We start from the raw sequence: 22,264 nt of genomic DNA on the forward strand, positions 1-22,264 counted from the left end.
TAAATTGTGAACAAATTTGATAACCACATTGCTTGAAAAGCTGAAAGTAATTTCATTCACTGCTACCAGACAAGTAAAAGGAGAACAATAAAAAATACACTGCTCAAAAAATAAAGGGAACACTCAAATAACACATCCTAGATCTGAATGAATAAAATAAATATGAAAATAATTTCCACCTGTTGTCTATTCCATTTGCACAACAGCAGGTGATATTGATTGTCAATCAGTGTTGCTTTCTAAGTGGACAGTTTTATTTCACAGAAGTTTGATTTACTTGGGGTTATATTGTGTTGTTTGAGTGTTCCCTTTATTTTTTTGAGCAGTATATATTACGTACAAGATGTTTGACAAAAAAGAAGAGTCCCAAAAAGTAACACATCGTTCACCAAGCTAAAGAAATATAAGAACTGATTAAAAAAGCTGACAAATATCAGTCTGAAAAGGTTTTACAAGGCCTATGCTAAGGCTTTGGGACTCAAGTGAAAACAGTAACAACTGTCTATAGAAATAGAATAGAAAACACAATATATATACTTTATTGATCCTCAAGGGAAAATTGCTTATTTCCTGACAAGTTACTATTAATAGAAAGAAAGACAACATGAAACAGCTGTGAACCTTCCCAACCAAGAGCAAACTGACTAGAAACCAAATCAATATGGTATCCATGGTACTCCTTTACATTAAGTCCAGGTTGGTTTTCATAGCTTTTCTACTTAAAAGCTTTTTCAAACAGTGTTTTTCCCTGAGAGTATAATATGAGACTGATAATATGTGCAAAAAAAATGCACCCCTCTGCCTCCTCCCCTGTAGTCGAACTGCCACCAATTATACACTTCTCAGTCAGAGACAAAAAAATTAGAGCAAGGAATAAGGTCTTAATGCTGTCTATCATCCTTGTGTATGTGTTGCCCATGCTTTGCTCTCTGTTTCACTACACGTCTTCCACAACGGAGCCTACCATAAATGATGGTGGATTAACAGTTTTGCTGTAACTGAATTATTTCCCTGCAGAGCAAACAAAAGTGTGACAGACCATGCTAATGCCCTCTTCCTGGCTCTGATTGTAGGACCACAGAGAGGAGGCAGATTATTTGTATCATACTGTATATAAAGATATATATATAGTAACCGTAAAAAAAATATTTTTATAAAAGGTACCTATTGCAGCTTCAATAAATTATTGAACTTATAGAAATTAGCTTACTTTACTCAGGTTATTTTTGTCTGATATTAACATTTGTTTGTTAAACTGAAACATTTAAGGTCACCCAAAAAGCTGAAAAAGAATGTGGAGGTTAGATATTTACAGCTCTGTAATTATGGTGAAAAATAATAAAAAGTTCTTCAGCAACAAACAACATAGCTTCTGTTGAAGACTGATGATGCCACAAGACAATACATAAACCTGACCACAGATACTATATACTGTACAGACCAAAAGTATGATCTAGGACATTTTGAAGATTCTTCTGTATGTATTATGGAAAGTTGTGTGTTGCTCGTGACAGAGAGAAACCTACTAACCTATGAAAGGAATGGAGGAGAGGGAATTAAAGGCATGGGCAAGACTACCGTTAACTCTACAGCTGGACCCAGATTCTTGAGGGACAGGAATTGTTTTGGCTGCAGGGATCCAACCAGATGCTTCCGGTGATATGGTGGGAGTGGAGTTAGCCTGAAAGGGGGTCTGACAGGTAAACAGGGGTCTTTGTCTCAGGACCACCTCTTGAACTGGGGATACAGAGGAGATGACCTCTCTGTCATCCCTTAGCTGCTTCGTCTTCTCATCTAAAGTCAGAGGTGCAGGTGTAGACTGGAGACGGGAAAAGGCACCCTCTCTTCTGGTGCCAGACCCCGAGTTGAGGTGAGGGCCACTGTAAGCAGGCTCTCTGAAAGAGTGGGCCTGCTGGAGAAGACTGCCCTCTTTGAGGGAAAATGAGGGGCTATAGCTTCTGTACCCTACCACTTCCTCTTCCTCCAACTCTCTTGTTTGGGGCTCTGCCACCTGCTGAACTGACTGCATGTGGCCAAGTGACACAATGGGGGAAGCCAACACTGGGGGGATCACTGTAGTTTTATGTTCATGTCCTTCTGGAGCTTTCTGCTTCTCCTCTCCTCTTTTACTTGTCATTTGGGAATTTGGTGAAGTCTGTTCATAATGTTGTGAGACCAGAGCTGAGGCTTCTGCCAGTGTTTCCACGAAGCGGCCATAATTGTGCTCATATTCAGCATAGGCTGCCAGCAGACTCCCTGAGCATGATTTGCTAGCAGTACCCAATCTAGTGCCACAGCCACCTAGCCAGTAAGAGTCATGCCTAACACCTGCTGCTCTCTGATGATGGAGGAAAGTTTCTCTTCTGTGGTCTGCAAAGGTCATAGGGTTGGGTATAAATCTGGGCCTGGGTGGCGAACCCAGCTGCAGCTCGGCTAGATAGTTCTGAGATACACTTAAATGGCAGGGGGAAATGTGTTCTGCTGCTTCTGGTTGGCTGTAGTACCAGTCTGACAGAGCCTGGTGGTAGAGTGCATTGCTGTGAGCACGTGAAGAGGTCTGCAGACTACTCCTTCGAGGTGGAGGCAGCGTTGCAGAGGTAATGGCAGCATTATGGTTAGCAAAATGGAAGTCAAATGCATTCAGGCTTGCATAATTCCAGCCCTGGTATTGCCATGGTGGAGCAAAATGTCTGCTGGAATCTTCTGGAGCCTGTGGTTGGCCTGAGGTGGAGGTAGAGGTAGCAGGGGCTTGGTTGTCCCGTGGTGAGATGGCACTTCTGCCATTGTGTGGCCAGTTGTCCAGAGGACCAGGAGAGTTGGAAGTGGGGTGCTGCAGGGTGGAGCTCACACCGGAGGCCAGGGAACTGAGATGCGGCGGTTCCAGGAGGTTCTGGATCTCACCTGAGTACGGTTTAACACCTTTGGAGTTGACACTCTGGGAGTACACCTGAGGAGGTGTAAGGAAAAAGACACAATGAAAACCATAACCAACTAGCATATTTCCTTTTCATTAAATATTCTTGTTGTTCAAACAAAACTGGTCCCAACATACTTCATCTGAAGGTCCAAATTGGCTCGCATTGATGCTGAAAATTGATCAAGCAAAACGTTCTCTGTGAGCATTCTGTTCACAGAGAATGGTTTTGGCAAGCTGCCTGCCAAAACTCAACACCAGACTCGGGTTGTCTGCTTAATATGCAAAGTGTTGTCTGATTGGTCAGACGTTTGTTGTCATGTTTCATGCAGAGATAGCAATGTTTATATTTCTCTTCAGTCTGTTTCCACTATCTGGTTTTTAATTTTGAGGAACGTTTATCCTCAATGTACATCAGGAATTATGTACATTTGTATGATTCTTCACCAATTACCTGCAAAAACTGTTAAATGGCTGCAAACTCATGGATGGAAAATGTAACGTCATGAAGGAGGCTGTCTACAGACATTTCTCTCTGTAGCTGTTTCTTAAAAGCAAAACAAAGGATGCCGGGATAGAGGGGGAATCCTGGAAAGGGGCATCAGGTGAGCTGAGCAGAGTACGAAAAGAGAGAGTGAATACAAATCTCCTGAAACCATGTGACTGCGCATCAACTGTTTGGCTTTGGATGAAGTGTGTGGGAATGTTTACCTCCCCAACTACCATCCATAAGACTGAACACATTCTTCATATTTTTAGGCAAAATGCCACATAGAAGAAATGGGGCTTATCTTTTTTTATCCTTGAGGGTATTAATTCTGATTCAATATAAAAACTGTGAAATATGTTGTCTGTTTAAAGTTAAGGAATGATTATAATTTTGATTATCGGCAGTCTTTATTTACAGATTTCAGATAAGATAAGCCTTCATTCATCCCACAAGTGGAAAAATTAAGTTATCCTGGCAGGAACTGAACAGTACAAAATAATAGCCACAGAAATTAATAAAGATAAAATAAAAACTGTACAGTGTAGAAAAAAAATCTTTAGAAGGCATTCTTGTTTATTGATGTTGTCAATACACAACATCAAACTGCTATGCTGATAAACACATTATTATTGAATGAAACCAGTTGTTCCTTCAGCTCTGCTTACTGATGGCTTCTCACATTCAGAGGGTGGAAAGAAAATCAAGGCATAAAATAGAAAGGCAATACTCACACTTACCAACTGCAACACATCCTCATTTTTTGGCATTATAGTGAGCTCCAAAAGGTTCTCACTGAATGAAAACATGAAAAACAGCTATTAGAATGGAAATGAGAATGTACATCAAAACCTTAATATGAGATCCACACCTGTTTTGGATGAGTGTGATAACCTGAGAATAGGTTTTCCCCAGAATGCTCTCCCCATTAACCTTCACCAGTCGGTCTCCTGGAGAACCCACAAGCACACACATACAAAGAAGAGTTGAAACAGAAAAATCTGGTGGAAAAGTGAGAAAACTGAAAATGTGTTACCATTTCCACATTACTACACAACACAGTAAACTACAAACTGTGGCTTTAGATAGAATATATGACTAATGCTGTTGCCTTTCTCATTTTATCTTTATACTGCCTATCCTCTCTGTTTGTGAGTTAGGTGAGTTTGCCGGCCAATTAAGAACAGGAATACCATGGACCTTAAACCAAGTACTTGTTCTTTGGCACTTTGTGCAGCTACTAAGTCCTGTTGAAAAATTAAATCTGCATCTCCATAACATTAGTTAGCAGCAGGAAGCGTGAAGTGCTCTAAAACTTCCTGGTAGGTGGCTGCATTGACCATGGACCTCAGAAAACACAGTGAACTCCCACCAGCATATGACATGGCAACCCAAACCATCACTGACTATGGAGACTAGACTGGAACTCAAGCAACATGGATTATCTGCCCCTCTTCTCTTCCTCCAGACTCTGGGATGAATTTTCCAAATTTCCTTTGGAAAATTTTCTAGTTTCCAAAGGAAATGCAAAATTTACTTTCATCGGACAACATAACTTTGGACCACTCGGCACCAGTTCAATCCTATTTGTATTTAGCCAGGCAAGATGCTTCTGATGTCATCTCTTGTTCAAGAGTGACTTGACATAAGGAATGCAGCAGCTTAAACCTTTGTCTTTTATACATCTGTGTGTGGTGATTTTTGAAGCACCGACTCCAGCTGCAGTCTGCTCTTTGTGAATCTCCCAAACATTTTTGAATGGGTTTTGTTTCACAATACCCTACAGGATCCGGTTAACCTGATTGCTTGTCCATGTTTTTCCAACCACATCTTTTCTTCCCCTTCACCTCTCTATGAATGTGTTTGAACACAAAACTTTATGCACAGCCAGCTTCTTTAGTAATGATGTTTGTGTCTTGCCCTCTTGTGCCAAGTGTCAAAGGTCAACTTTTGGACAACTGTCAGGTCAGCAGTCATCCCCATGATTGTGTAGCCTGCAGAACTGAACTGGGAGATGATTTAAAAACCTTTGCAGGTGTTTTCAGGTAATTAGCTGAGGTAATTAGTGTGTGGTATCACAGGGCAAACAGCAATGCATGCACACTCACACCTAAAGAGAATTTAGAGAAACAAATTAACCTGACAGTCGTATTTTGGACTGTGGGAGGAAGCCAGAGTATCTGGAGAGAACCCACACATGCACAGGGAGAACTAATACTTTACTTCTGGATTATTTTTTTTTCATTAGTCTGAAGTAATATTCAAATTTAAAGGTTTTAACTATAAGCAGAAAATCAAAATAACAAAATAAAATAATAAATAAAGCTTGAAAACATGATGTAAGAAACTAAGCTATATTCATGTGCTTCTTTTACTGAACGAAGTTCCTGAAAAATGTTTTGTATGATATTTTTTAATCAAACTTAACATTTTATGAATTAACTCTCAGGCTCTTAAATATTCCAAATTTATTTCAGACTTTAGTTGGAGTGAGTTCATGCATGCATTTTACCAATACACAGTCCAGCTTGTTGAGCAGGGCCATTTTCTTTCACACTTTTCACAAAAATGGTGTCCATTGGCTCCAAGCAAGCTCGCTGACTCTCCGCTTTAAAGAAACACAGACATGTAACATTTCAGGTCAGAGAACTTTTACCCAAATAGACATAGCAGACCCCACATAAGAAAGTGAAATTTTGTTCCTTATTTTATGGCTTTTGTACGGCTCAGTAAGGCAGGTTTGGTTTAACATACATCTTTAGGAATAATTATGGGATGTGTAGCACAGTTATAATGAGGTAAACAATTAACAATTCACTGTATAATCCTAACATTCTGGATCTCTGTTCTCCATCTTTACTTGAGCCCATTGTGTTTAAAACATCCACAACCTTCTCAATTTGAACTAGGACATTATTGGGGAGTGAAAGGTGGCTAATAACAAAACCAAATCATCACACCAAAGTCCATGCACATCTGCTTTATGTGGGCCAACGTTGGCGGGCTCTGGGCACTCGAACTTTGCAAAAATCACGTTCTCAATAGTCTCACAGAAATCCCCAACTCTCTCAGAGAGCAGGGCGTATTTATACTCAAATCTGTCCATGTATGTCTATCTGGATTTCTCAACCAGTCCAGTTCCTTCTCTGATCCCTTGGCTCACGGTTTGCTGAAATGCTCACATCTGGAACCTTTCAACATATTTCTAGACGGATGTTTACAACAGGGTAGTGACCATTATTACATATCGCTCTAAATCTGATTTCCTTCTTGACTTCTAGGTCAGAATGATCCAGTACATTCAACATTTAACTTAGTACAAACCAGCCAAACATCATATTTTTTAACTATTAGCAGAATTGTATTCTTCTATGGATTATGATGGACAGGACTAAAACTCTCCTGTCTCTGATTAGCTGTTTCTAGATAGTACTGATAGTACTGAGAGAAGGCAGAGGAAATAGATTTTTCTCAGATTATCTCTCATGTCACAACATATTGACAGTTTTAACAAATATATATATATATAATTTAAAATTCCCTTCTCACCCACCGCGGGTGGTTCTTATCCTCAGAGCTCTGGTCCTCTACCAGAGGCCTGGGAGCTTGAGGGTCCTGCAGTATCTTGGCTGTGCCAAGGACTGCTGCACATTTCTGGACTGAGATGTCTGATGTTGTTCCTGTGTGTTGTAGCCACTGCTCCATTTGGGGGTTACTGCCCCGAGGGCCCCGATGACCACAGGCACCACTGTAGTCTTCACCTTCCAGGCCCTCTCCAGTTCCTCCCTGAGGCCCTGGTATTTCTCCAGTTTCTCGTGCTCCTTTTTCCTGATGTTGCAATCACTTGGTATCGCTACATCTACCACAACGGCTTTCCTCTGTTGTTTATCCACTACAACAATGTCTGGATCTGGAAGTCCCACAGGATCTTAGCTCTGGCGTTCTCCACCACCTTTGGGGGTGTTTCCCACTTTGATCTTGGGTTTCCAGTCCATTTTCTGCACAGATGTTTCTGTACACTATGCCTACCACTAGGTTATGTCGTTCCATGTACGCTTTCCCTGCCAGTATCTTGCCCCTGCTTGCACAACCTACACCTTGGGTCTTGTCTGGTGTGGTAGATCTGGGCCTCTATTGCTCTGGTGTTTAGGGCCTGTTCCTGGGCGGCCAGGATGAGGGCCTCTGTGCTGTCCTTGTCCAGTTTTTCCAGCCAGCCATGGTAGGATTTACTGATATCAGCCACTTGGGTTATTTGCTGGTGGTACATCCCATGTAGGGACTTGTCCTCCCATGATGGTACCTCTGGCACCTGAACCTCTGTTCCCCGTTGTCTGAGACATATATATATACATATACAGTGGTGCCTGTGGTCATCGGGGGCCCTCGGGGCAGTAACCCCGAAACTGGAGCAATGGCTACAACAGATCCCAGGAACAACATCAGACAACTCAGTCCAGAAATGTGCAGCAGTCCTTGGCACAGCCAAGATACTGCAGGACCCTCAAACTCCCAGGCCTCTGGTAGAGGACCCGAGCTCAGAGGATAAGAACCACCCGCAATGGGTGAGAAGGGATTTTTTTAATATATATTGAAGTTACATACTGCAGCTTTAATTTCACTGAGGAGAGGGCAGGTCAGAAGGGATGTGGGTTAGAGCTGCTTCTGACTGACTCCCCTGTTGTTAAGTGGTAAAAGGTACAGGTACAAGTTAAATATATGAATAAGTTGGTAATTTATTTCCTTAATTCATTAAATGCTGGTGAAATGGAGGCAAACAATATTCTGTAGCTAAGCTATCTATGCTGAACGGTTGATAACCTCACACAGTCTATTAATCTCTCTTGGAGAAAAACTGGGTAACAAATTGACACTTTTACCTTTTTCTTTCTGTCTATCTTTTTGAAAACCCACCTTTATTATTTTTCTTAGCAGCATAGTAACTGTGGCAGTCGCAGTGGTTGTCTACCACTGACACTGCTGAACACCATCACCGTCAAGCACTCAAAGCAGGAATGGACCATTTCATGCAGGGTGTATAGGGCAATATAGATGTGTGCTTTTTGGTCTGGGAGGAGTAACATTTAATCTTAGAAAACACAATTGTCATGTTCCATGGTTTTTTTGTGTGTGTATTTTGAGTTTCTGTGTCTTCTGAGTCTTCCTGTTGTCCTGTCTTCAGCCTTGATTACTCCCAGGTGTGTCTTATTTCCCTGAGGACCCTCAGTGTATTTAATCCGACCTGTGTCTTTTGTTCCTCGTCGGGTCCTTGTCTAATGTTTTTCTCAGTCTGTTGTCTGGTCAGGGGCCTTTGGAATTGTCATAACTTTTCCTCCACCCCTGCTTCTAAATATTCCCCCTAAAATAAGTACACTTATTTTCAAAATTAAAGCTGCTGCCTTCCCAGGAAGGTTTATTATGCCTTTCCACTTAATTTTTTTTATAAATAAATACCAAAACAACTAGACAAACAAATACAACAACACAATATCATAACAAGGGATAATTTAGAGAGACCACTAACCCCATAAGAATATTTTTAGACTGTGGGAGGAATCCAGAATACACGGAAGAACTCATTCTTAAGATGGATGCAATCAAAAGATTTTGATGCTGCAAAGCCACTGACCTAACAACTTCTCCAATGTGTAGTTCCAGAATATAAACTGTAGCAGACCCCCCAAATGAAAGATTGTGGCTTTACTAAAGAACAGCCAGGTTTATTGGAAGTTAACCATGAGTTTCACCTTAACTGCTGCATGCACAAACACACACGAAAAAGACAGTGTAAGCCACAAATCATGCTCTTATAACCGTAGTGTTTGAAAACTAAAAATAACATTCACTACTAAAGTACCTGATTCAAAAACTATACCCTATTTGATTTCAATAAAGCAATTTCATAATTCCAACCAATCAATATTAGAAATATCCTTATTTACAAAATAAACATACCTTGTGCCTCAATCAAGAGGGCTGCAAACAAGATAAATTTTTTGTAACAAAATTTATACCCAGTGTTATAAAACTGCTGCTAAGCTGCTGCTCCACAACATAAAAAATCAGATGCTCTCTCATCAAAATAAAAGCATCACATCAAAAACCAGAAGTCAACCATATACTACAAAAACAAAACAAAATAAAGGCAACAATACAAATAAGGAGTTTAACTTGGGGTTATTTACAGAAACAGATGTAGTTATTTTGTCCTGGAAGTTTATTCACATTCATTATCATTTACACCCAGGCCAGATTTTATCAGACCCAGAAAGTGTTAAGGTGGGTTAGGTTAATATATAATAATACTTGTTATTAAGAGCTGTATGGTCAAAATAAAGGCAACAAGCACCAAAACAAAATCAAGGTTTTGTGCAAGACCTTTGCTAACAAGTGGTGCCAAATCTAAAGTTCTTGCTCTCTAAGGCAACAGGACATAAAACACTCACCTTTTCCTGGTAAATTATCATTTTCTCTATCCTGTGGAAAAGTCAAGAAAGAAAGCGAGACAGAGAGAAAGAGAGAAATAAAGAAGAAAGAAGGCAAGAAAGATGTTTATTATTTTTAACACCACATTTATTTTTCAAACAAAAAAATACATTTTAACATTGTTCACTTCAACATTCACGCAAACAATAAATTGAAACTAGCTTTTTATCAACCACAGATCATAGAACATTATTAAAGCACCACAAATATAAAAATTCAGTTAAGTTATTAACTGAATTTTTTATGTTTATGTTATGAAAGTTTATGTTATGAAAGTTTATGTTATGAAAAAAACATAAACTTTGCTTTGACTTTACTTTTTACCATCATTGACCTTTTACCTATTGACCTTTTTCCCCCAAACTCCATTCAATTTATTTCTTCTACAAATATAAATGGAAAATTTTGCCTGTCTGTTACGTCCACCACATATTTAAGGACACACAGGCAAAGGATTCAAGAATACTAGTTTATTTTTAAACTCCCTTAATCTTTCGTTTTCCTCTCTACTTCAATTTCCTGTAAAGGAAGAAAAGACCCTTTTTCCCGTGTCCCAAAAAAATAAGTAAAGGGGAAAAAAAAAACATTCCAAAAGTTCAACAGAAAGGTGGACCTGGTGAGCCGGCCCAAAAGAACAAAACGGTACAGCAGGGGGCCAACCCTATACAGGGCCTTCGAAGCCCCTGCTAGTACCGGACTGAAAAAAGAAAAGTAATATACTGAAACAAAATAATCGAAAACAGGACAACCGGTCTCACCAGGCCAAAATAATTACCAAAATGAAGAAACAAAGGCTAACAAAATGCCCCCATGACAGGCTGGAGGCATCAGCTATGTCCAATGGCCGCCGAAGTCATGCGCGTCTCGTCAGGATGCATTCTGTCTTGGTGGTGGAAGAGCAAGTGGAAGAGCAGCAGGGCGGGTGGGTGGCTTCTCAATTGTCGTAAACCCAGCCTATTTATAGGCAGTCCAAGCGCCCACAAAAAACCAAATTAACTACAAAAAAGAATCATCACTACACTAAAGTCAATTAAACACAAAATCACTCAACTAAAAGGCAATACAAAATTATTTAAGAAAAATAAAAATAATTATAAAGTGCCCCAAAGTACATAACACCCCCACCCAAAGACTCTAAATGGGGATTCAGAGAACGAATAGAACAAGACTAGCGACATGAGAGTGCATTTGCCACTACGTTGTCCTTACCACGAACATGCTGGATTAAGATATTAAAAGATTGAAGTCGTAGAGACCAGCCCATCAAACGGCAATTTTTGTTACGCATGCGGTCCAGAAAAACTAAAGGATTATGGTCTGTGAAAACCACCACAGGTCCGCTGTATGTAGGAACCGCCTACATACACCTCAAAGTGCTCTAAAGCCAAGACCAGCGCCAGTGTCTCCTTTTCAATGGTGGAGTTCCATTTCTGATACTTGTCCAGTTTCTTGGAAAAATAAGAAACCGGATGTTCCACCCCATCAGAACCATCCTGTAAAAGGACAGCTCCGACGCCCAAATCACACGTGTTCACAGCCAACTTAAACAGCACATCCAAAGCGAGGCACAGACAACACCGGCGCCTTAACAAGTAGATGTTTAGTTTGCTCACAAGCAGATTGACACCGATCAGATCAAATAAACACTACTTTAGGACTAAGTATGTCTGTTATAGGGGCAGCAACGGAGGAAAAGTTTTTACAGAACCAACCATAGCCAGATACCGTGGCAGCTCAGTACAACTGGTGGGTATTGGCACAGACAAAATAGCCTCTACTTTAGCCTCAATGGGGCGCACTTGACCTCCCCCCACCCTTTTTCCAAGATAGGTCACTGTCGCAAGACCAAATTGGCATTTGGAAAGGTTAACAGTCAAATTAGCCTCACTCAGATGCGCAAAAACAGACTTTACATGTTCGATGTGCTCAGACCATGTAGAAGAACAAATCACCAAATCATCCAAATAAGCCTCACAAAATGATAAACCGGACAAAACCACATTCATTAACCGTTGAAACATGCATCCCAAAAGCCATCACCGTATATTGAAGAAAATCATCGGGTGTAACAGAAGCGGAAATTTTCTGAGCTTGCGCGGTTAAGGGTACTTGCCAGTATCCCTTCAGCAAATCCAGCTTGGTAACAAACTGGGCAGCCCCCACATGGTCTTACACAGTTCTCCGTATGTGGCAGTGGATAACAATCCGGCTTAGTCACCCCACTTACCTTCCTGAAGTCCGTACAGAAACGGTCCTCTCCATTGGCTTTAATAGTGAGGAGGCACGACGAACTCCACGCACTACTCCTAACAGCAAGTCCATGTTTCACCATGTACTCCACCTGCGGTTTCAAACGGCCTCTCTTGTCCGGGTTCACTCTGTAAGGATGTTGTTTAATTGGCTTGGAATCACCAACATCAATGTCATGGCTGAGCACTCGAGTCTGAGTGGGAATGTCTGCAAACAACGACCTATAAAACTTTATCAAAGTAATGACATCAGCTTGCTTGGAAAAATCAAGGTGAGAGAACAAGAGAGGTAAGTTTTCCAACACCTCCAAATTTGGAAACTGACCTTTAGAGGCATAACGGAAAAATACGTCACCTTCAGGTTCAGCACTGGACAGCTCCTCCCGTGCGTTCGCACCTGCTCCAACGCATGAGTCTGGTTGCTCATTGGAAACACAACTAACCACTTTAGTCAGAGGGGGCGTATGCTCGATGTACAATTTTAGCATATTAACATGACATAGACGTGACGCACACCTTCAATCAGGAGTAGAGACCACATAATCTCTATCTCCGACTTTCCTCTTGATCACATAAGGGCCACTGTAACATGCGTGTAAGCTGGAACCAGGAACCGGAAGTAATACTAAAACTTTGTCACCAGGCTCAAAAACTCTCATGGTTGCTTTTTGTCAAATAAAGACTTCATTTTAGCCTGTGCAGCTTGAAGGTTTTCTTTGGCTATCTCGCACGCACCGCTCAACTTCAGTCGAAAGTTACTAACATAGTCCAATAAATTTTGGTCACCTTTCTCACACAACCAGGTCTCTTTCAATAGCTTTAAAGGACCATGAACTGTGTGAGCAAAAACCAAGTCGGACGGACTAAACCCTAATGACTCCTGAACCACCTCCCGTATAGCAAAAAGTTGTAAATGTACACCTTCATCCCAGTCCTTTTCGAACTCCAAACAGTAGGTGCGAAGCATTGTTTTTAACGTTTGATGGAAATGCTCGAGTGCGCCCTGACTGATAAGCGCTGGAATGACAGAGCTTTATGTCAAGTTGTTTCAAAACTTGCGCAAATACTTTAGACATAAAATTAGAACCTTGGTCAGTCTGATCCACCCAAGGTAAACCAAACAATGAAAAAAACTTCGTTAATGCCTTCACCACTCCTGGCGTAGATATTTTACGCACTGGAAAAACCTCTGGAAAACGAGTGGAGGTACACATCACTGTTACCAAGAACTTATTCCCTGCTTTCGAGGCAACGGACCCACACAGACAACCAGCACTCGTTCAAATGGTTCAGAGAAGGCTGGAATGGGATACAATGGAGCGGCAGGAATTGTCTGATTGGGTTTTCCAGATACTTGACAGAAATGACACGAATTACAGTAGCGCGTAACATCACTCTTTAAACCTGGCCAAAAAAAAAATGACGCAAAATGCGATCATAAGTTTTCCTTATGCCCAGGTGACCAGCTAGTGGGTTATCATGCGTTAATCGCGAAATCTCTTTTCAATATGGGATTGGGACAACAATCTGTTTCACAACGCTCCACTCTTCAACAGGGGAGATATTTAAAGGCGTCCACTTACGACCATCATTCAAGAAATCAGGCTTATCAGTTTCTGCGTTGTTAAACAATGATATTAAGCTTTTGTCAGTTTTTTGAAGCTCCATCAACTGCTGTTTAGACAATGACAGAGAATTTGCATCCACCATGTTCTCCTCCACTCTTTTTGTACTTAGTGGAACATTTTCGGATTCAGTGTTGCATAGAAAACTGTCACTCAAGTCCAAGTCATCCGTCTTGTTCTCTTGTTGACGCTTAAGTGCTGCGCGCGTAACTACGCATGACGTGAACACGTCAGGGAATGTACAAGCAAGCTCATCTGGACACGTGCGCAACACCGGGACTCGTGTAACGTCAGGAGTAACTAACACTCGACCCCCAGCCAAGTCATTGCCCATGATCATGGAAACGCCCAATATTGGAAAACTAGGACTCACTCCAACCACAGTGTCATCAGACCACAGCTCAGGCTGGATCACGACTTTGTGCAGAAGAACCCCAATGTCCTGCATATCAAAACCACGAACTGGCACATCTGAACCAATAGCAGTGCCACCACTTAACGGTAAAATCCTCTCCAAAACAAAGGATTGAGAAGCAGCAGTGTCCCGTAAGATTTTAATAGGAATTTTCTCACCACTAGGAGACACTGAAACAAACCCATCCATAACGAAAGGCTTAAAATCAGCATATTCACAAAACTTTTTGTTTGAAGGTGACTGGGCATAGTGATTCACTGTTTCAATTAGAGCGACCGGTTTAGCGTTCTTTTTCTTTAAAACCGGGCAATCAACCACAATGTGGCCCGTCTTTTTGCAATAAAAACATGTGACATTAGGTTTTAAGTCCACCTCATGAACTGACTTACTTTCAACACTACTAAGAGCAGCAGGAAGATCTGATTCTACAACTGAAGCAGGTTTTGTTCCCACCTTCCTGCTATGTTCAGATCTGTCAAATTTATTAAAGACGTGATCGCTCAAAATTACCTTTATGCGTCAACATGTACTCGTCAACGAGCACTGCAGCTTTGGACACATCTGCCACATTATTTTCAGTCAAGTAGGTGGTTACTTTCTCTGGCAAGCAGTTTTTAAAATGAGTTGTACAAAATTTTCAACCTTTTTAGCAGCGCACCAACGATCAAAGAGAATTTCTTTATCTATAACAAAATCTACATAAGTTTGATTATAATGTTTTCTCAATCTGCGAAATTTTTGGCGATATGCCTCACACACTAATTCATATGCTCGCAAAATAGCTCTTTTAACTTTATCAAAATTAAGGCTATCAGCCACCGATAAAGACGCATATGCCTCCTGTGCATAAAAATAATTATAAAGTGCCCCAAAGTACATAACACTGTCCAATAAAATTTTGTAACAAATTCCAATAACTAGATTCCTTTTTTGTACACCTGCACCACATATAAAAGCTACTTCAGACAAATAAACACCACATTCTTTAAAAACATCTAACAAAACAAACAATGGTGAAATTCGTTTACATTCAACATGTGAAAAGTAGTTTCTGTTTTTTCACAAAAATGACATAATTCATTAATATTTTTTCTAAATTTAGCCACAAAACTGTTAACACTCACAGTACAGTGCAAAATCCTCCACTGAAGGTTGCTTACCCTCTTACTCAAGGGGGCTTATAAAAAAAACTTTCCATCATGGTTTCTGATTATCTCCTACTTCAAACCTGTCCCTCCACACAGTATCAGTTCTTCCACCTATTTGTTTCTTATTTAACCCTTGAACAGCCAATTTATACAAACATTTTCCATTTGACATGTAAAAAATACAATCTTTTTGAGTAATCAGAAGGGGACCCGACAATTCTGAGAAATCAATATTCAGTCCTATTTCTGGAAACGGATCTGTAGAATCAGTGATTTCTGCTCCATTACAAAAGTCCACCAGCATCTGCTTTTCATCCAAAGTCAATTTTCCAAGCCACAGGTCTAAAATAGTCCTCATGACTCAAATTGATTTTAACCCAAGCAAATAAGCTGTCACCTCTGTGTTTTGAAGTCTTGGTCCAGCCGTCTCCACAATGTGTCTTAGTTTTAGAACCTTATTCTGAAGCAGTCTGCTTGACAATTCAGCTCTATCTTCTAAAGGAAAACGTGCCTCGAAAATTAAAGGTTCTTCTAGAAGCTAAAACAAAGACACAGTTGGTTCCAGTCTTTTCCACTCAAAAATCATCCATGTTCTAAATAAGTTTTTGTAAAATATTGGCATTTCATACAAAAATAACAGTTTACAATTTAACAAAAACAAAGAAACATCTAAACCAAAACCTCCTACTCTTTTCAAAATAATACTTTTTATTGGCTTCCACAAAACAACCTCCTCCCTCCCATTAGACATTTCTGAATAAACTGTAGTGTAAACGCAGCAGTTCTGCTCTCTCGATGAACCAATCCTTGTCCACCTTCCTCTTTGGGTAAGAAAAGCACCGCCTGGAATACCCAATGTTTGTCATCCCAAAAAATCTTAATCATACAAGATTGAATTATGTTAAGTAATCCAGCAGGTGGTTCCAAACACGCTAACTTGTGCCACAAAAGGGAAGCAATTAAATTATTTATAATGAGAACTCTCCCTCTATAAGACATCTCCAGTAACGACCATCTCCACTTCTCTAACCTTCCCTCCACTTTCTCAATCACTCCATCCCAATCTTATTTTTCTGTGTCCACATCTCCTAAATATACATCAAAATATTTCAAACCACCTCTTTTCCATTTGAAACCACCTGGAAGTTAAGGAAGCCCACTCAGGTAAATTCCTATGGCCAGAGCCTCACTTTTAGCCTAGTTGACACGAACAGCTGACAATTTACAAAATAAATCAACAATTCTACCTAAATTATTCACTTCCTGACTTTTAAAAATAATGACATCATCAGCATAAGCTGATAAAGTAAAAGATGAATTACAACCTGGTATAACCAGTCCCTCAATATGCATCCTCCCCCGCCACCGGAGCCAACTCACCACCAGGTAATGGTCAGTGGTCAGCTCCGCACCTCTCTTCACCCGAGTGACATACAGCCGCAGATCCAATGAAATGATGACAAAGTCGATCATCGAACTGCAGCCTAGAGTATCCTGGTGCCAAGCACTCTCCAGTACCCCCTCTGAGGACTCCAGGAAGGGTGGGTAATTTGAACTGTAAGCAGAAACGACAGTCAGAACCCATCGCCCCACCCGTAGGCAGAGGGAGGCTACTCTCTCGTGCACCCGGGTACAACCTGAGATGGGGAGCAACAAGTATGCCCACTCATGCCTGGAACCTCTCACCATGGGCAACTCCAGAGTGGAAGTACATCCAGGCCCTCTCCAGACTGGTTCCAGAACCAGAGCCATGCCTCGAGGTAAGACTGACTATTTCTGCTCTACACTGGATGAGACCTGTACAGTTTCCGGTGCCCAGAAGATTTGTAGTCTAAGTTGTTATTGAAGGACCTGCAAGAGGTCAGACGAAAAGAAATCAATAGCTTATTTCACACATTAATTCATGTAGCACTGACTTCCCTTTAATTAGCTGAACCAGCCACTGCTCAGAAATGTGGCACACTTTATATTACACTCTACACTTCAACATAGCAAAAACACATATAAATGCAATTTTCAACTCAAGATGCTGTCGCCACTGTCCTGCATGATGTCTAGTCTCACCTCTTTGATTTCATCTCTGCATTCAATACCATCCTCCCTGACTTTTAGTGCGTAAACTGGCACACCTAGGAATCCGCTCTTCCACCTGTTGCTGGATTATAGACTTCCTGACAAATTTCAAGCAAAGAGTCAGGATGGGCCCCCCAAAATCATGGGGGCCATAATTTTGATGGCCAGCCATCAAAATCAGTACTGTCTCTACAAAGGGCTGTGTGCCGATCCCTCTGTTCTTCAAGCTGTACACACACTATTATGTTTCAATCCATCAAAGTACACATGACACAGCTGTAGTGGATCTCATCACAGGGGGGGATGAGTCTGCCTACAGCAGGGATATCAAAGTCAAATACACCAAGGGTCTGACAGATCTCATGGATCTGTCAGTAATTTCAAGTGAAACCATTTTTCAATAGGTAAACAGACAAAAACAAACTTCCTTCAAAGAAAATAACATGTTATGTACATTAAAAGAACAAAGCAATGTTTTATTATGACTGTCAGTAACCTCAAGGGAAAATATTTTCAACAGGCAAACAGCAAAAAACTTAATTGTTTTGAAAAACTAAATACGTTTCTTAATTTTAAGATAAATACATAAATTAAAGTGCATGCATTATAAACTGAAAATGCATTATTGTGCTGCTCTATGATGTCCATATTATTGTCTTTGTGTTTCTGAGAAGTTTGATAGTGCCTTCTGAGATTATATTTTCAGACATGTGGAGTCACAGAAGACACACAGGCAGTGATGGCATTGTTACTTTGAAAAAGTAACTTTAATCAGATTACTGATTACTCCTTGAAAAAGGAATTTAGTTAGATTACTAATTACTTTTAATGTAACTGGGTTACATTAAAAGTAATGTAACTCAGTTACATTAAAAGTAACTTTTTTAGTTACTTTCAGCAGTTGTTGTTAGTTAGCCTAACAACAATGCTCCGCCACCTGTGAAAATCACATCGATCTTCACCAATACTTTATTGCAAGTTATTTTATAATAGTAACATTAACAATATGTCTCCACTTATATGGTTGAACAGAAGGGGAGATTGTTTAATGGTTACAACAGTACCATTGTAATTTGTGCATGTTTTTGTGTGTTTCTATTGTCTGGAAAACTATGAATAGGATTTTAGACTTTCATGGCTGTTTTCACGTTTATTGTGCTGTTGATATTAGTTTCGATGTTTATTTTCTGGAGCTTGACGTCATTCAGGGGTAAAACTTGACATGATCAAAGACACAGCGGGACGGATTATGAGTCTGACTAAAACTGACTGGATGTCAGACAAATTCTGGGTTTATGTCTCCTAATTAAGCCCAGAAACCACAACCAGCGACTCATTAAATCTACAAGAGACTTTACAAAAAAAAAAACAAGCCCAAAGCCGCTTATAATAATCGCACTTGGTGAGTGAAACTCAAAATAGCTGCTGTTTTTCCAGTAACAAAATGCGCTTCTCCCTCCATTGTTTCTGTTTCTGTCGCAGCTGATACTGCCGCATAGACTCTCCCAAAGCCACGGAGAGGAAGTCAAATATAGCTACAAGAGAAAAAAGTAAAGCAAAGTGATTTCGACAAGTAACTGTAGTCTGATTACTGGATTTGAAATAGAAATGTTAGATTACTTGTTACTGAAAAAAGCGGTCTGACGTCAGTGACGCGTTACTGACGTTTATTGCACACAGGTTTGTCTTTTACCTCCATGAACATGAACTCTGCTCCCCACCTGGCTTGAAAGCCTCTGTTCTCAGCGTCCATTAACCATTTAGACATTTTTGAGGAGGGGAACCTTAAAGTTGATCTCTGCTCTGATTGCTGATGAACAATGAAGCCGCTTGTGAGCTGCAGTGACTTTGCGGGCTACTGTTGCATTGTGGGGAATGTAGTGTTGGTGCATGCAAAACGTCAGTGGGCTGCTCTGGCATGCAGGGCTGTTATAATAGTAATTAGAATCTGCACGGGGGCCATAGATAATGATTTAGCGGGCTGGATCCGGCCTTGACTTTGACATATGTGGCCTACAGCAGAGACCCCAACCCCCGGGCCACGGACCGGTCATTTGGTACCAGGCCGCACAGAAAGAATAAATATCTTACATTACTTCTGCTTTATTTATTTCGGAAACTGAAAGATTTTATTTTGAAAAGTTACCCAATTCTCTGTTACATCCGTCTATGTCACTCTTGATGCAGGTCAAGGCAATCTTCTCTGTCATGTGATAGGTTACCGCCAAAATAAAACCCAGGAGCTAGCAAAATGAGTAAAAAACAAACGTCTTTGGAAAGTTTCTTTGCAAAGGGGAAAAGGCTCAGTCAGGAGACAGAAAAGGAGCCTCCGACTTCCAAGAAAAAGAAAGGAGTCCTCCTTAAAATACGGATTTATCCGAACAGGAGATTCCCACGCACCAAGCCAACTCTGCATAATATGCGGCGACCGGCTCTCAAATGAGGCAATGAAGCCTCAAAACTGCTTTGTCACTGCATTAAAAGACAAGCCTTTGGAGTATTTTGAAAGAAAAATGCATGAACAGGAAGGACTGTTCATACTTGGTGGCTAATCGTATTGCTAAGGCACCATTGGCGAAGAATTGATCCTGCCCGCCACTAAAGATTTCTGCCGTGAACTTCTAGGAGAGGCTGCGGTTAAAAAGATAGCACAGGTGCCTCTTTTGGCCAGCAGCATCACTCAGCACATCAAGGAAATAGCAGAGGACATTGAGACACATTTGCTTGAGAGGATTAATACATCACCATGGTGTGCACTCCAGGTTGATGAGTCCATAGACATTGACAAGGCTATTCTACTGGTTTATGTGCGATATGTTCATCAGGAGGATGTGCATGAGGATATCTTGTGTGCACTGTCATTGCCAACCAAAACCACAGCTGCAGAACTATTGAAGTCAGTCAGGAAAACTGAAATGTGTCTGCATATGCACAGACGGAGCTGCTGCCATGACCGGACGGTTGTTTGGTTTAACTGCTCGGATTAAGGAGGTTGCACCTGAATGTGTGTCTACACATTGTGTCATTCACAGGGAAATACTGGCTAGTCAAAAAATGCCACCGGAACTTAACAGTGTATTGAATGATGTCATTAAAGTTATTAACCACATCAAAGCAAACGCCCTTAACTGACGCCTGTTCGAGCAACTTTGTGAAGAGATGGACATGGAGCACCTTCTGTTATACACAGAAATAAAGATGGTTATCCCGAGGGAGATCACAGGCCAGAGCTTTTGAATTATGAGAGCTGCTGCAGAGATTTCTCTCAGAAAAAAAGTTACCGAATTGGGGCACTAAACTTGCTTACTTGTGCGACATATTCAGCCTGTTCAATGAACTCAGTCTGTCACTCCAGGGGGAAATACCAACTGTCTTCAAGTTGGCAGATATAGTAGCTGCATTTAAAGCCAAATTGGATTTGTGGGGACGGCGCATGAACAGAGGTATATTTGACACGTTTCAAACATTAGCAGGGATTTTGGAAGAGACTGACTCTGAGCCTTCATTCTCCCAGCTGGTGCACAATCACCTGTCTTTGTTATTGAAAGAGTTTGAGTGCTACTTCTCAACCACAAAAGATCCACGAAGTGCCAAAGAATGGATCCGCGACCCATTTCTCAACTAATCAGGTGAATCCAACATGTCTGTGAAGAAGAAGATCAACTGCTGGAGATCGCAAATGACAGCGGCCTTGAAAGTATGTTCAAGACAACAACTCTGCTGGTGTTCTGGATTAAAGTTATGGCTGAATACCCTGAGATAGCCAAAACAGCACTGAAAACACTGTTGACATTTCTGATGTCCTATGTGTGTGAAGAGGGGTTATCTGCAGTGATGGCGACCAAAACCAAATTACGAAGTAGAAGTCACACACTTCACACATTGTTGACCGTTTTTCTAAAGCTTGCCACTTAGTTCCCCTCTGCAAGTTGCCTACAGCTTTTCAGGCTGCCCAACTGCTCATTAAACATGTTTTCCGTCTGCATGGTATCCTGCTCGGAATACTGTCCGACAGAGGGCCCCAATTCATATCACAGGTCCGGAGAAATTTCTGTGTTGCACTACAAGCAAAAGTTTCATTGACATCTGGTTTCCACCCACAGACAAATGGCCAAACCAAAAGAATAAACCAGGAATTAGAAACAACCCTCTGCTGTTTTACCTCAACCCACTGGTAATAACAGAAGAAATATCTTCACTTTGCTCGTTAATTTTCTCTGTTTCCCAGGTCCATCAGTCTCTGCGTGCGCAGGGGAATAATAATACGACATCAGACTTCAGACATATAAGAGCTTTATCCAGAGAATTCAATGCATACAGAATGTTACATCAGCATTACACCCAGATTATCAAAAAGTCTGAAACATGACAACAACATGACAACACAGAAAAAGTTACCTGCAACTACCTGGCCCACATACTGTATGGCCATACTGGCCCACATACTGTAGGCCAGTATGGCCACACTGGTTTCTAGAGGGTTTCTAGATAGACAGTGTCACACTGTCTATCTAGAAACCCTCCTTAGAAATTTATGTAAGTTTAGAGAGTCACCAGTTGTTTTAGTTTGGATCTATATTTAAGTTTACCTAACTGGGAATCTACTCTAAATGTTCATGCATCATCTAATATTTCATATGCATAAAGGTTGACTGTCTTTAAAGTTATGCTAAACAAACTTATATTCTCAACACAACCCATCTGACTGGAGTCAGTTCCTCCCTTAGGTAGAGTATGCCCATCATAACCACATTTCTGCTGCTACTGGTCTGTCCCCGTTTGAGGTCTCCCTAGTTTATCAACCTCCACTACTTCCTTCCAAGGAGGATAGTATTGCTATTACTTCAGTTTGTCACCACATCCGCTCGGC

At 40.9% G+C, this 22,264-nt stretch overlaps 1 protein-coding gene across 7 annotated transcripts in view; it reads right to left on the minus strand.

Annotated features, from left to right (window-relative positions):
* The window catches only part of LOC129355366 (rho GTPase-activating protein 21-like), a 114,890-nt gene that overhangs the window by 43,893 nt on the left and 48,733 nt on the right, over positions 1-22,264 (minus strand). For 6 of the 7 annotated variants that reach the window (XM_055024895.1, XM_055024894.1, XM_055024896.1 and 3 more), the window contains exons 3-7: positions 9,845-9,875; positions 5,914-6,009; positions 4,273-4,351; positions 4,136-4,196; positions 1,531-2,947 (exon numbers count right to left, since the gene is read on the minus strand). In XM_055024895.1, the coding sequence (XP_054880870.1) occupies positions 1,531-2,947; positions 4,136-4,196; positions 4,273-4,351; positions 5,914-6,009; positions 9,845-9,875 (1,684 nt within the window). The remainder of the gene's footprint in view (positions 1-1,530; positions 2,948-4,135; positions 4,197-4,272; positions 4,352-5,913; positions 6,010-9,844; positions 9,876-22,264) is intronic. The other variant, XM_055024893.1, reaches the window with a different exon arrangement.

This window comes from Poeciliopsis prolifica, unplaced genomic scaffold (genome assembly GCF_027474105.1).
Source record: "Poeciliopsis prolifica strain line A6 unplaced genomic scaffold, Auburn_PproV2 SCAFFOLD132, whole genome shotgun sequence".
Taxonomy (NCBI): domain Eukaryota; kingdom Metazoa; phylum Chordata; class Actinopteri; order Cyprinodontiformes; family Poeciliidae; genus Poeciliopsis; species Poeciliopsis prolifica.